The sequence below is a fragment of the Colobus angolensis genome, unplaced genomic scaffold (assembly GCF_000951035.1).
Source record: "Colobus angolensis palliatus isolate OR3802 unplaced genomic scaffold, Cang.pa_1.0 Scaffold95, whole genome shotgun sequence".
NCBI lineage: Eukaryota > Metazoa > Chordata > Mammalia > Primates > Cercopithecidae > Colobus > Colobus angolensis.
Genome location: NW_012123487.1, coordinates 5,972,893 through 5,989,639, shown reverse-complemented (window position 1 = coordinate 5,989,639; position 16,747 = coordinate 5,972,893). Strand labels below are relative to the sequence as shown.

Sequence of the window (16,747 nt, the reverse complement as noted above, 5' to 3'; positions counted from 1 at the left end):
ATAGTATTATGAATTTCTTCAATACTGTATTCTGCATTCTTATTCATATTAAAATATAGCTTCATAATCACCAATCACTATGAGTGACAGACTTTCAAATACCAATAAAAATCATTTACTACAGCTATTATAGGCCCTATAGTCTTTATAAACCAATACAAAATTAGATAAATTCACAGGACAGGGATTTTGTTCTATTAGAAGGAAAATTATGCCACATAACAAACAGTTTAATAATGTAGTGAAAAGAGTACTTTCAAAATTAATTTAAACATGTATGCATACAATAACTTGTAATAATCACAACCATCACAGAACAAACTATTATGGCTCAGAGAGATACAAACGTCTCAGCATGTACTAATTCACGAGTCACAGAATGTTATGCTGGAAGAGATTTTAGAGATCCCAGTTTGATCCTGTTCAAGACAAGAAAACAAAGAGAGAAGAACAAGTTCCAATGGCTTAACTAAGGTCATATTCTCCTTGCTCAATTTCACTGAAATTAAATATTGCCCAGCCTAAAGTCTTTCAATTATAAGTAACTTGTTAAAACTAAAGGACTTCTGTCTACTATTCTGTTTCCTTACATACGGTTTCAGAATATGATTTAAATACACTATACTGTGGCAAAAAGTTTTCAAAATGAGCAATTCTTTTATAGTCTTTTATGGTTTTTATTAAAGATTATGCTATATTCATATAATGGCCACTGAAGTTCATGTGAAAATGCAATGTGGTAAATGGGATATAAAGTTATAAACATGGTATAATACTAACTGTAAATTGTATCAAATGTATAGAAAAAGATCTGGAAGGAAACAGAGAGAAACATCAAGGGAAGTGGAAGGTAGAAAATGCCAATTCTGTTTGATGCTGCATAGAGGTCATGTAGATGAAGGATATAAGCATCTACTGAGTTCACAGACAAGGTCATTAATGACCTTGGTGAAAATTGTTTTGATGGCAGAGTGGGAAAAGAAAGCTAGTGTATTAGAGTAAGAAATGAACCACAGCAAATGTTTCTCTAATGACTGCAATTCGTGACTATCAGGTCCAGTTGCTTTCTTCTTTGGACAGTCCTGGGTAAACACTGACAAGTTTGTATTCTGACTCTTCTTTATGTCCAAGCCCAACAATCTTCCTCTGGCAACAGCCTTTCTCCAGCCAAGATTATAACACAGTGGATTGCATTTCAGCTTTATAATTTAAAACAAAGTGACACACATCACAGCTTACATTTAGAGCAGACAATCTCAGGGTATTTTAAAAGAAACTCATCCACTATTTTTGATACTTCCTAATTCATTCTCTAAATTATTATGTTCATATACCAAATACACAATCTCTTCACACACATATGCTATACATATGACAATAAAAAAACAGAAATCTGAGTTGAAGAACCAATGTTCTAGGTCTTAAACCACCAAGTGCAAATATGAATAAACAAAACAACAACAAAAATACGTCACATTATATGCCATCCAAAAAAAATAAACAAATAACTGTGTAGCCATGATTGTGCCACAGTACTCCAGCCTGAGCAAGAGACACTGTTTCAATGAAAAAAGAAAAAATGAGAAAAAAAAAAAAAAATCCATGCATACACTAAGCCTTTTTGACAGAGACAAATGTAGATCTTACACCTCAAAAAAATAAAATATAAGAGCCCAATCAAGTGCATTTTAATGCACAGCAACTTAATCACATTAGCGTAGTTATTTTAAACATATATGAAAAAAAGTCCATGATGACAACACGAAAAACTGTTCAAGTGCTTCTCAAAGTACCACCATCAGCTAGGGAGGAATTTAAACCAAAAATCAACCAGTAAAACATGGTCTAAGCCAGTAAGATGATTTTACAAAGTGACTACCAGAGTTCCAATTTACATTTAGGATCCTTACTATACAAAGCTTACTATCTCATATGGTCTTAAAACATGTCGTTTCTCTGCTTGGATTATGGATGGCTTCTGTTCACACACAATTCACTAAACTCTTAGCCCTCCTGTAATGCTAATGAACTGAATGGCACATTACAAGTGCTACAGATGGAAAGATAATCGGTTAATCTCAGTCCTGCATAATGGGAAATAGAGCCTATTAAATCCAGTCATGTTGCTTCTGCTTTGTCATGAACCATTAACATTTGGAAGTAGACGTGAGTTTACATGTGAAACCTTCAAAGACCACAGCAAAGAAAGATGGGGCGTGGGTAAGATTTCTTATGATTTGGGCACAATAATGCGTGCTTTCTTCCCATTGATATATTTGAAGAGACTAACACTTTAGTTAGAGAAGTAGTGTGAAAAATCAATTTAAAATGCACAGAGGTGGATTTTATTACCATTATAAAACAAATAGGTACTACCTAGAGGAAAAGTTATGTTGCAACATATCTCAGGCACTGTTAATATGACTTATTACTAAAGAGAGAAGTCAGTGATAAATACATTATTCTTCATCATTATACAAGAGAAGAAGACATTTTAAGATTTACTACATCATGGACTCAAAATAGACATCAATAATTTGATGTGCTATTTATTAGCATGGGTGACCAGGGAAGCTTATAAAATGGCTTTTTCTAAATACACTTAAATATAGTAAATTCTCTCTTTTCTAGCATGATTTAACCTAAAGTTTTACCACTCAAACTAGGTGTTTTGGAGAGATACATAAGACTTAGAAAACACTGTCCTTGCCTATAATCCTACTGAGGATAAACATTCCTTTAACAAGCAGGTATCAAACTGATAAAGTATAAATCAAAACAAGTAATAAGGTGAAATAAAAGATGGATTTAAATGGCCTTGAGCCCAGGACTAGAAACTGGAATATGGTGGTTAGCCATTAAGGGCCTGTGCAGGGAATAAGCAACATGATTACTGAAATGTATGGAACTGATGGAGGAAAGCCTTCTATCAAACCTTCTAGGCACTGTGTGCCCATGTGTAGAAACCAAACACAGTATGAAAAACCAATGAAAAAATCAGGTATAAAGCAACAAACGTTAGAGACAAAAAGTGTACGTTGCTGTGAAAATGGAAAGGCACATGTATCTACCAGTTAAATGATATGGGTCAACGCAACACCAAAGTATTTAAAACTATTTTGGAATACATGAAAATGTTGAGATCTTAACTGCTGAATTTACATCTAGTACATGACAGTATATTAATATCTTTTACATGTACCACTTTCGACAGTCAGTTCTTTTAATGCCTTATCAAAGACACTCTCGAATTCAGTGAATTGCAAATGAGTACATGTAGATAATATACTTTACTTATACTGATATGGTATCAATTTGTGTCCCCACCCAAATCTCATGTCAAATTATAATTCCCAATGCTGGAGGAGGGGCCTGGTAGGAAGTGACTGGATCATGGGTGCGGATTTCCCCCTTGCTGTTCTTGTGATAGTGTTTGAGTTCTCACCAGATCTGGTTGTTTAAAAGGGTGTAGCACTAATGACCAGGGAAATGCAAATCAAAACCACACTGACACCTCCTTACTCCTGCAAGAATGAGCATAACTAAAAAATTTTAAAATAACAGATATTGGCATAGATGTGGTAAACAGGGAACACTTCCACACTGTTGGTGGAAATGTAAACTAGTACAACCATTTGGAAAACAGCGGAGATTCCTTAAAGAACTAGAAGTAGAACTATCATTTGATCCAGCAATCCCACTACTGGGTATCTACCCAGAGGAAAAGAAGTCATGATATGAAAAAGATACCTGCACACGCATGTTTATAGCAGCACAATTTGCAACTGCAAAAATGTGGAACCAACCCAAATGCCCATCAATCAACAAGTGGATAGAGAAACTGTGGTGTATTATGCTGTGGTGTATTAGAATACCACTCAGGCATAGAAAGGAATGAACTAATGGCATTTGCAGCAACCTGGATGGGACTGGAGAATATTACTGTAAGTGAAGTAACTCAGGAGGGAAAACCGAACATTGTATGTTCTCACTCCTAAGTGGGAGCTATGGTGTGAGGATGCAAAGGCATAAGAATGACACAACAGACTTGAGGGACTCGGGGAAAAGGTGCGAAGGTGGTGAAGGATAAAAGACTACAAATTGGGTTCAGTGTGTACTGCTCAGGTGATGGGTACACCAAAATCTCACAAATCACCATTAAAAAACGTACTTGTGTAACCAAATACCACTTGTTCCCCAAAAATCTATAGAAATAAAAAAATTATAAATAAATAAATAAAAAGGGTGTAGCACCTCCCTGCCTCTTCCTCCTGCTCCGGGCATGGAAGACGTGCCTGCTTCCCTTTCATCTTCCACTATGACTGTTTAAGTTTCCTGAGGCCCTTCCTGTACAGCCTGGGGAGCCATGAGTCAATTAAACCTCTTTTCCTTATAAATTACCAGTCTCAGGTGTTTCATAGCAGTATGAGAATGGACCAATACACATAACGAATCCTAAAAATTCAAAGGTTCTAATTTTTTTTCTGTTCCTTGACAACACAGTACACTGGCAGATTTCACCAGTGTTTTCTCTCTAATATACTCTTGTGCTCTTCCTTTACCTACGATTTTAAATCATAATGTGGAAAACAGGCTTCATATAAAATCTTTAAACATATGACTGGAGATTGTAAGTTTTAAAATCTTAAACAGACAATCCAGGTGTTCATGTGTCATTGCTTTTTGCTCTCTAAAATGTAGTACGAAATACTGGATGATTTGTTACTGATGTTGATGGATTCGATGTGAAAATGGATATATGTATTAATATACATAATGCGTGATATACATACTGCATATATCAGAAGTAGCGTTAATCATTTATTTATGTAACACACATGGAAGGAGTATATTTGTATAACCATGTAGGGGAAAAGTCACAAACACTGTTTTGTAATTCGTTTGGAAAATACTCATCATTCAACAAGTACTTTGAAAAAAACTTACCAACAACTTTTGGCACTAAAGAAACAATGAGATAAAAGGTAGTTTCTGTCCTCACAGAACTCAGAGGAGGAAAGCAGAGAAGCACACAGAAAAGGTTTTGCAGTCTGGTAAAGCTCCCCAGACCTGAAAGGTTAAGGAAGAAAAGCGGGTACATAAACAGAATGAGAACAAAACTTTGAAAATCCTTTTCCTAACTAGGAATCTTTCTGATCCTGAAGATGAGGAAAAGGAAGTACTTATGAAAGGGTTAACCTGTGATGTTTAATGTTTCAGTTTTGTCCCAAAGGCCACGTTCAGGATGCAGTAAAACCTTTTAATATCCTTTTCGCCTCAGTAATAATATGGCAGACAATGGTGATCTGAATTCATTACACCACTAATAAAAGAAAGGAGAGATGGGCAAATTTAAACTTGTTCTTCCATGTACAGATCATCCAAACTGCAAAAACATATGAAGAAATGTATTTTTAGTAATGCTAAATCTATCACCATGACAGGATACCAAGAGAATTCATGAATGAAATCCTTCATGAACAACTACAAAATTGCAAACACAAAGATTTAATTTTTCAAGTCACTTTGCTTGCTATGGAGCAGGATAAAGCAGAGTAATTCAAAATAGTGACATGGGTTTTTAAAGCTATAAAACATAAATTATCTCTGTTGTAGGCAATTAATTTTTTAAAATTAACCTAGGGCAGTGGGACAATTAATAGGTCCAATGGTCCATATGATATTTTCTACTTCAGAATTCAACATCCTTCCAAGGAAAACTCTGTTAATGGCAGATCAAGTACCACATTCTAAAATCCTACATATCCATTAAAAAAAAAAAAGCATATGTTACTCTCCACACGCTCAAAATGGTTCTGATGTGACCGTAAGAGCTGTGGTTCTAGCTTCACACTGGGATGTACAGAAGGCAGTGGGGAAGACAGATTACCAATGATGTTTTGAACAGTTATAAATATTCCCAGACAACAAAGATTATACAAACCTTTTTCTCATGATCTAGGGTTAAACCAGAACTGATTTTCTTTCTTATTGTTTTAGCTCATAAAAGGTACACTTTTATGCAAAAAAAAAAAAAAAAAAAAAAAAATTAGGGGTTAAATGAATTAATGCTGTTACTTAAATGCAAGACACATAAAAAAGTAAGTTGCCAGAATATTAAAGTTAAATCAAAACAAAAGAGAAAGTCTGAAGTAGATATATGACTTTACCCTGTATATTCGAATCCTCCATAATTATAAAGATTTAGGGCCCAAAAACATTGCAGTAGGAAAATTAATAAAGAACATAGCCTCTATGGGAAAAAAATAGGGTTGGGAGACTTCACTGGTGAACGATAAAAGCTTGTTTATTTTAAAATTAAACAGTGAAGATGGCAAATAAAGAGTATCACTGACTTTAAATTCATACCGCAATATGGTTAATTCTTAGCTATTGTGCCTTGCCTTATAAGGTTTCAAGATTTCCCTCCACCAATATTCAATAGGATGCTTTTAAATTCACTTGGCTTTGCAGCAGAAACATACTCCATTCTTTTTCCTATGCCTAGTTTTCCACACACATTCAATGCCTAACTTATATGACTGAGGTGTTAACTGTACCCACTTCCTGGGCTACAAAAAAAGCTCTCAGTTATCTTTGTATTTTATAAGTCACTACTGAAAAGACAGTTCTTAAGCCTGGTCTCCAATATTTAAAGTCACATCTTACTTAGCACCATTCATGGTAACTTATTATTATTTTTTGAGACTGAGTCTTGCTCTGTCGCCCAGGTTGGAGTTCTGTGGCACCATCTTGGCTTACTGCAACCTCCGCCTCCTAGGTTCAAGCAATTCTTGTGCCTCAGCCTCCCGAGTAGTTGGACTACAGGCACACACTGCCACACCTGGCTAATTTTTCTATTTTTAGTAGAGATGGGGTTTCACCATGTTGGCCAGGCTGGTATCGAACTCCTGACCTCAAGTGATCCACCTGCCTCAGCCTCCCAAAGTGTTGGGATTACAGGCATGAACCACCACGCCCGATCCATAACTTATTAATAATACCAGAACATGTTATCAGGATAAAACCTGGATTACTTAGCCCTCTTATATAAGCTTTCCTCTCTCCCAATGACATCTGAGACTAACTTTAAGGCTGGACTTTGTCTTAGTTTTTCTTCTCTCTCCTAGGGCTGCATTACTAAAATATTTACTCTTCTAAGTCAAACTAATATTCTTACAGTAACAGGAAAGTTATACAGTTAATCAAAATTGCAGCCTCAGACAAAATGGCAAAATAGGTAAAATTTTTACAGTCCACAGGGACTTTTTAAGGATGAGCTTAATGGGATAAAAAGAAAAGTCCATTTTCTCTTTAGTGTCTGTATTTTATTACTAATATACTAGTATTTCAGATTACTACTACTAACAAAACTGGAGAGATCTCCAAAAATTATATAATATGTGAGTTATCAAAATAGATAATGTTATGCCAACTTAGCAGGGGACAGGATATTTCCAGAAGATATTCTATTCATGTTCCAGAGAAGAGAAAAGGTAAAAAGAAAAAAAAAAAAGCATCTTGGTTATTTTTAGAAACTATGAGTATAATTTTGGTATCAAAATCTGAGGTAAAAAAAGAAAGATAAAATCACAAATCACTCTAACTTATAATTATAAATGCAGAATTCCTAAAACTCTAGCAAATTTATGTAAAATTTGTGTTTAAAGAATAACATACTACACCAAGTCAAGTTTATCCCAGGAATACAAGCATGATTTAATATTTAAAAATGTATTAATAACATCAATAGTCAAAAAAACATAAGCTTTGGGAGGCTGAGGTGGGAGGATCGCTTGAGCCCAGGAGTTTCAGACCAGCTTGGGCAACACAGTGAGACCCTATCTCCAAAACAAAAACAAACAAACAAGTTTAAGATCATCTCCGCAGAAGCTGAAAATCATTCAATAAAATAAAATACAGTCTTGTTAGAAAATAATAAAGGGAAGAAAGCTTCCACAGAGCAATAAAGAACATTAATCTTTGTATTTAATATGGATATTAAAATTGAATATAACTCTACGGGTCAGTACTTTTTTAAAAAAGGAAGAACGAAACAAGCAAGCCAACTATCATTACTGTATTATTCTGGAAGCACTGACAAATGCAATAAGAAACAGAAGTTAATAAATGATAATTAGATCTTTAGAATTAGGAGCTGACTGGATAGAAATGTACTAAATTAACAGCTCTCCTATATATCAAGAATAACAAATTATGTTTATTAACACAATATCCAGTTTACTAGCAACAAATAATCAAATACTATACAGGTTGAGCATTGCTAACCCAAAAATCTGAAATTTGAAATGCTCCAAAATCGGAAACTTTTCGAGCACCAACATGACGCAAGTGGGAAATTCCAAACATAGTACTTACAAAACCTTTTTAATGCATACAATTGTTTTAAATATTGTATAAAATTACCTTTAGGCTATGTGTATAAAACATTTATGAAACATAGATAAATTTCACATTTAGTCTTGGGAACCAACCGTAAGACATCTCACTATGTATACGCAAATATTCCAAAATGGGAAAGAAACCCAAAATACTTCTGATCCCAAGCATTTAGGGCAAGGAATATTCAGCCTATACCTAGAATAACCTAAATTAATAGTTATATGCATGTGTATACATACATACATATGAAACAGACTAAAAACTTTACTAAGATATATATAACAGAATGCTTAAACAAATGGAGACATGTATCTTGGTCCTGATTACTTTTTAGAAGCTATGAGTGTAATTTTGATATCAAAATCTAAGGGTAAAAAATGAAAGATAAAATCACAAATCACTCTCACTTTTAAAATGCAAAATTCCTAAATAAAAACCTAGCAAACTGATGTATTCATTTAAAGAATAACACACGACATCAAGTTTATCAATCCACTTGATAAAAACCAACTTTACTAATCCACTGTAATCTATACACTTACCCAATTTCAATCAACATCCTAATCAACATCCTAATCCTAGAATCTACGTACTTACCCAACTTCGAAACATCCTAATATGGTATTTTTGAAACAGTATAAAGTACAAAGTAAATCAAACATCATTTGAAAGAATAAATTAATAAATATGGCTATTCCCCATTCCACCCCCCTCCCACCATTACTGTCACTACTTCGATTTGACTCTCATCACTCTTTTCCTGGATTACTGGACAAACCTAACTGAGTTCCCTCCCCAGTGTGGAGGAGGAAGTTTTCACCTTAAAATCAGCACTCTGTTTAGCACACACAGCCTTTCAAAGTCCCTGCCCACCTTCTCTGGCCTCTCATCCTCCTCCATCCTTTTATTCCACTTACATCACTAACACAAGTTCCTAGAATGAATGAAGAAGCAGTCTGGCCTTGAGTACCTTAGCACCCATATCTTATCTTTCTGAAAAGCCCATCTTCCTGTTCTATGTTTTCAAAACTCAGAGTTCTTCTTCCAGAAAGCCTTCTGTGACTTCCTCTGGTCTTACTTGCAGCCCTAGTCGAGACTTTTATACTACTGTGAGCACCGTGCTATGAAGGCATGCCTCACACCATTCTATAATCAGTGCTTTAACAGCCTGTTTACTCCTACTAGAACAGAAGCAGCCAGAAAAACTGAGGAGGTGATGAGGCAAAGGAGCAACGGAGGGACTATGAGAAGACTTAAGGGGAGAGGAAGGCATCTAAGAGAAAACTTCAACCTTGAGGTCATGAAGAGGACAGCCAAAATGTCTGTCCTAGAGCTAAAGGAGGCCATTTAGAAATTTACAATAAGCAAAAACTAATTTACTTCTTCAATCAGTCAAAGTAGCAAACCCTAAAGAGGGTCAGACAGAATGGTGTTTGCCCTTGCTGGTTCTTACCCTTCTTCCATGGGAAGAGTTTAGGCCTACTTATTGAGAAAGGAGTTCCACCAAGAGTAAAAGAGATATAGTAAGCAGAGAAAGAAAAAGTTTGTTTGCCAACTCAGATTCCAGAATATGAGCTGTTAATGGCTTATAAAGAATAAGAGCTTCAGGAAGAAAAATAGTAGTAAGAATCCCATAGTCTCCATGCTCCAGATTCCCTTCCCATGATCTTCTTAAGAAATGGAGGAAAGGACGGGAATAAATTTCATCTATTCTCACCTGTTACTACCTAATTCTAGAAGACAGCATCTAGAACACTGAGAGTGTGTGCACTTAAAAGTCAAGGCTATCGGAATTACTTTGGGTAGCCACAATCCCACAAAAAGTAACATGCCATGGATGCCAACTGGGCAAAAGCTACCAGGAACCAGTTCAACCACCTTAGAAAAGGCACAGATAAGGGAAACTTGGTTTTAGACATCTTGTCATACAGTAAAGGTAGTGGCAGAAGTACGCAATTCCCATTTTCATGTCATCTGACCTTTTATCAAAAAAGAGGAAAAAGTATACCATAATCTTCATTCATTCAAACATGAATTCACTCTACAAACAAATGTGGATATAGACTACATTAGGCACTTGGCAGAGCTAGGGAGGGCAGATGTGATCCCTGGCCCATACCGTTTGCAGCCTCATGAGAAGGCAGGAAACAGTAAGTCCTGTGACTGGGGAGAAGCACCACATCAGGAAAGGCAGCCAAAAGGACAGGATAACCCAAGTGAAACTCAAATGAGAAACTGGCTACCAAAAACAAATATTCTAGACAATGCAAAGGCATGTACAAAGGCTAGGAGATAAAAGATCCTAAACATTTTAAGGAAACAAAAATTCAGAAAAGCTGGTGCAAAAAATGCTTGAAGGAAAGGGGGAAAGGAGAAGCTGTGGAAAGAATGATGAGAACAGAGAGGAAAGTAGCACCAGATCATCCAGGGTCTTATAAATCATATTTTGGGGTTTAACCTTTATTTTAAAAAACATTAACAGGAAGCCATGGAAGGGTTTTAAGCAAATAAATGATCTGGCCAGACTCATGTTTTTCTGAAGGCACTCTGGCTGCAGTATGGAAAGAGAATTAAAGAAAAGTAATATGAAAAGGAGGAGAACAGTTAGGAAATTTGTAAAGCCAATCAGATGAACAATGACTACAACCTTTTTTAAAAGGCAAAAAACACAGGAAAATACTTAAGTATGAAGACCAATAGTCTGGAAAGGAAATTTTTGGAAACAGCTACCACACTCTTGTACCCTAGGATTAGATCTATGCTTTCATCTGCCCTACTATCCTTGATCCAATATCAATCCCAACGTCTTGTGTGAAATAAACCCTACTTTCCAACTATCCAGCTGTATCAACCAGCTGTCCAACACAGTAGTCACTGGCACATGTGGTTAAAATAAAATACGTTTTCAAATGTATTCCTCAGTAGCAACAGCTAATTTTCAAGTGTTCAATAGTAGAGGTGCCTAGTGGCTATTGACTGTCTAGCATAGATATAAACATTTCCATCACCACAGAAAGGTCTACTGGATAGTGCTGAGGTACAGATATACCTAAAGTTGCCACTTGACTAGGCAGTCCTACTTAAAACAACACTGAAAGCATCTGTGAAGGCAGACTCACTGTCTCATGCCACTCCTTGTATATTAATAAGCCCTCACAGTGCAGTGACGAATCATGGTGTACAAACCACAAGAGAGGCTCTGTGTTCTGGCTCATTAATCCTCACTATGCTCTGAAGAAATAGAAACGCAGCAGGCATCACCCATGTTTTATAGGTGAGGACACCAAGGCACAGAAATTAACTTGCCTGAAGCTATAAAGTCAATAATGGAGTCACAAATAAAAGCTAGATTCCCTAACGCCCTGACCAGTGCTCTATTCATTAAAGTAGTCATGGCTGATTTAATAACCCTAGAATGATAACTAGTCAGTTTCATCTGACCCAAGCAATAATTTGCTTTACCAAATAGCTTGCAACACATACAGGAGGGTCATATCGATTAGGTCCTTACAAAGAAATAGTTATCTCTGTTAGGTCCATGTATATGGAGACACAGACACAGACACAGACACAGGCACACACACACACACACACACACACACACACAAAATATATATATATATATATATGTTCAAATATGAATTCAAATTCAGGGGATGTGTGTGTGTGTATATATGTGTGTGTGTATATATATATACACACACACATATACAATATACACAAGTGTATGTATATATATATATACACACACACACACATCCCCTGAATTTGCCCCAATTATCTTATAACCTGTTATGAGAGATAAAAGAGATTAGACACATTTACCGAAACTAACAGCACCAAGGTATGGTACATTCTTGCATTATTAATTTGGTTTTCAATTATGTTAAATAGTTACCAATAAAAAATTACAACCTAGAGGCTCTACATTTTATAATTCTTATTTGTATCTGTTACCATTGGAAACTTAATTTTTGTGTGCTCTTTTCAAAGCTATGGAAGCAACAAGGGCAGAGAGGCAATACCTGCATTTTCATTTCGACTACTTAATTAACTGAAAAGAATAAAACAATACATAGGGAGACATGAACCAAGTTACAGATTAACGATACAAAATCTACATACAGCATTTACTTGTGACACTCTTGACAATACCAATTTTAAAATCCAGCTGCTGGCATTCACTAATGCATCTCTGTGTCCTGATACTACAAAAAGTTCACCTAGAACCTCATGTGAATGATGAGAAAAATCTAAGAAATAATTCAACTGCATTGGCCCCATTTTTAAATTCTTACATGCTTTACCTGTCATTATAGTAAATATGCAGAAAAAATGAAATGGGAATGAAATATTTAAAATAATTCCAAACTATTAGGAAGCATACAAAATAATTATTTCTACAATTGCTTATGAAAGTGTAAACCAATCTACAGAATATAAACACTTAAGTACATTTTTCCATTAAGTGAAGGCTTCCAAACTTGACAATTGTTTCTGAATTAAGACAGTAAATCTCCCCTAAATATATCAGTTATCCCCGTTGGTATCTATGGGGAATTGGTTCCTCGATCCGGGTGATGTCAGAATGTGCAGCTGCTCAAGTCTCTTGTAAAACATGGCACAGTATTTACTTGTAAACTACACACATCCTCCTGTATACTTTAAACCATCTCCAGATTACCTGTAATACCTAATAGTATGAAATGCTGTATAAATAGTTATATTTATATTTATATTGTTTTACCTATATTACTTATTATTGTATTGTTATTTTTTATTGTCTTTTTCCCCCCCTTTTTTTAACTTTTATTTTAGGTCTCTATTTAAGTTGTGAAGGTTTGTTATATAGGTAAACTTGTGTAACAGGTGTGTGTTATACATATTATTTCACCACCTATGTATTGAGCCTAGTACCTAATAGTTACTTTTTCTGCTCCTCTCCCTCCTCCCACCCTCCACACTCAAGTAGACCCTGGTGTCTGTTGTTCCCTTCTTTGTGTTCATGAATTCTCATCATTTAGCTCTCACTTATAAGTGAGAACATGCAGTACTTGGTTTTCTGTTCATGCGTTAGTTTACTAAGGATAATGGCCTCCAGCTCCATCCATGTGCCCACAAAAGACATGATCTCATCCTTTTTTGTGGCTGCATAGTATTCCATGGTATATATGTACCACATTTTCTTTATCCAATCCGTCATTGATATTTCCCAATTATTTTTGATCTGCAGTTGGCTGAATCCTCAAGTGTGGAACCCAAGAATATGAAGGACCAACTGTATCATAAAGAGGAAGGGCATAAATGCCGATTACAAATGCAGATTTTGATGATCACATCTAATTTTAGTTGTGAAAGTGAAGAAAGCCATCAACTTGAGTATTAAAGTCTCTGCTTTATCACATATCTTGATTCAAGAATACAGATTGATTTTAAAAATAATTTTTAAGTTGAACTACTTACACAGCATTTCTGGAGGCTCCATAGGAAAGTAACAGCTTGACTATATCCATGTGCCCATTCTTGGCTGCATCGTGAAGTGGTGAGTCATTTTGATACCCAGTGGTGTTTACCAATGCCTTATGCTGGAGCAATAATTCCACTACCTTCAGGTGCCCATGACTGCAAGCTTCATGCTAATTAAATTTTTTGAAAAAGAAGTGAAAGAAGTGATAAGAAAGAGCAATGGATGATACTATAATACCACACTTTAGAAAAATAAATGTAAATGTCAGGCAGCAAATTTATTGTTACCTAAATACTCAAAAAGACTATAAGTTGTTGACAGAGTGAAAGTTACTATTAATAATCTTTCTATCAAGATCTGTGTAATTCATGAAAAAAGAAAAGGCTATTCTCATTTGAGCCTTGGGTCAAGCACTTTTTTTTTTTTTTTTAAGAAGAAAATGTAGTTTTAAACCAATGGTAGCTCCTTAAATGTTCTACAATAAATGTAAAACATTAAGAAAAAAAGACTGCATATTTAATAACAAGATGATATATAAAATCTGTACCAGTACATACACATATCATGCAACAAAGTTAGTATCCATGAAGGAGGGTTTTAAGACAAGCTATTTGCTGAAACTACAGATTGCTGTATGGCTGCTGTTATTGATAAGAGAAATAACACGAGTAGGAATACAAAAAGCTTGCTGAATGACAGAAGTGGCAACAATGGAGTGTTCACAGATGCCTTAGATCTAAATCTTTCCTTATGTCTAATGAACTATAAACAATGCTGTATTCTAACAAATCTCTGGCATTCTATACTTTTTAAGTACATCTATTTCAATTCATAATAAGTGATAACACACTCAACATCTGTAGGTCTATTTTTAGGAGAAAGGAATCCAAATTAGGCACTAAACCCTCTAAATCACTAACCAATCTTGACTATAACTTGCCTTAGTGGCTTTGAAGAAAAAAATAAAATTAACCTCTCTTTGAAAAGGTTAGCCAGCCAGTAGAGTCCAGTCAGCAAAGTGACTGATCCAGACGAAACCCTCCCAGCTTTTTTGCACCTAGCCTATTGAGTCTCCTAATTTCTTGGCTGAATCTCTAGGTTATAGGATGAAGGCATCTACTTCATTTGCTGACACTTCTGTGGCTGCATTCAAAGCTCATGTTTATTGCCCTAATGTAATTGGCCTACATAGCAATTGTTTCCAAGTATTTGTGTCATTCTGTTTCCAGATTGTGCCTCACATTTTTATTTTTAGTAATAATAAGCAAAGACTTTTAAAAATTGTTTAGTGTAAGCAAAGATTTCTACTGCCTTATATATCTACAATTGGATAGGGTATAAGTAAGGCTAAGACAGACCCTCAGTAAGAATCACTTCCTTGTGATCACTTTCCTGTACTCAGTTCCTCTGACCTCTTTTTGTTCCAAGAAATTTGGTTCCAGTAACATGCAGGGCTACAGAATGGAGCCTGATGTCAGCTGTAGCTGTTACCTCCAGACATTAGCTAAATTCTGCAATATAGTACAAGTGGATTCCTAAATTTAAAGGTAGTATGTCAAAAGGTAACCAATTTCTTGCCTGTCACAAATGAAAAGCTAGAAGGAAAATAATCATGTCCTCATATTTGATGAAAACATAAATTCTTCACACTAAAAAGAGGGTATGTGGCAGAGGATGATATATAGACAACTACGTAACTATAAACTATAGTAACTGTAAAACACAAAAAGAATGAGAATAAAAACCAGACAACTACCAATGGTGTCCATCCAGCATGGTCTTTAACATTTGGATCACTTCCATTTTGTAAAAGGTATTCAACAGAAGGTATGTCACCCTAGAAAAATGAACAAAACGGAAATTAAAAAGTATTAAGGAAAGGAAGGAAAATATTGAGATTTTTTAAAATGCTGTCTTCTTCAATATAAAGTAAAACTTAAATCGTTTTCTCTTAAGGCTACTATTCATGAGTTAATAAATTATTAGGCTGGGTGTGGTGGCTCACGCCTGTAATCCCAGCACTTTGAGAGGCCAAGGTGGGTGGATCACCTGAGGTCAGGAGGTTGAGACCAGCCTGGTCAACATGGTGAAACCCTGTCTCTACTAAAAATAGAAAACTAGTCAGGCGTGGTGGTGTCAGCCTGTAATCCCAGCTACTTGGGAGGCTGAGGCAGGAGAATTACTTGAGCCTGGGAGGCAGAGGTTGCAGTGAGCCAAGATCATGTCACTGCACTCCAGCCTGGGCCACAGAGCAAGATTTCGTCTCAAAAAAAATGAAACAAAAGAGAAATTATCAATGTATAAATTATTCTAAGATATCAAGAAATACAGCCATGCTTGAATACAGACTATAAAACCTATTAGAAAGCCATATTCAAAATTCATTTCAAGGTACCAAATAAAGGACACTAGCCAAAGATCATCTGCTCATAATGAAGTTGTAAAAGCCACAATTTCATTTGTTTTAAGAAAAATATAATTTTTTGTATTTGAAATAGGAAAAAAAAAATTTTTAAGCATATATGTAAATGGCTTGAGTATTGTTTAAAACAAACAAAACTGTTTAGCTCAGAAGACTACTCAGTGAAACCAAAGTTAAAAAACTGCCATTTTATTGGCAGTTACTCCATCCTAATACATTAATCTAGTTTATAGTCACCTTATTTGTTCAACAACATTTTCTAGGAAGCAACAACTGCTCTGTTTAAAATGGCAAAAAAGAGATCAGTACAAACCTATTCAAATCAGCCCACAGAATCAACATTAAATTTTTTTTCCCCTGCTCCCCGCCCAGTTCAAGACTAAAATCATCACCCGTTATCAACTAACTCAACTATAGGAAATAGAGCTTCTGTGATGTAGCCTTACAAGTCTTTT

General features: G+C 35.4%; 1 protein-coding gene across 2 annotated transcripts in view; it reads right to left on the bottom strand.

Annotated features, from left to right (window-relative positions):
- The window catches only part of BARD1 (BRCA1 associated RING domain 1), a 71,134-nt gene that overhangs the window by 22,840 nt on the left and 31,547 nt on the right, over positions 1-16,747 (bottom strand). For both annotated transcript variants that reach the window (XM_011932314.1, XM_011932313.1), the window contains 2 exons: positions 15,627-15,707; positions 13,867-14,039 (listed from right to left, as the gene is read on the bottom strand). In XM_011932314.1, coding sequence (XP_011787704.1) covers positions 13,867-14,039; positions 15,627-15,707 — 254 coding nt within the window. The remainder of the gene's footprint in view (positions 1-13,866; positions 14,040-15,626; positions 15,708-16,747) is intronic.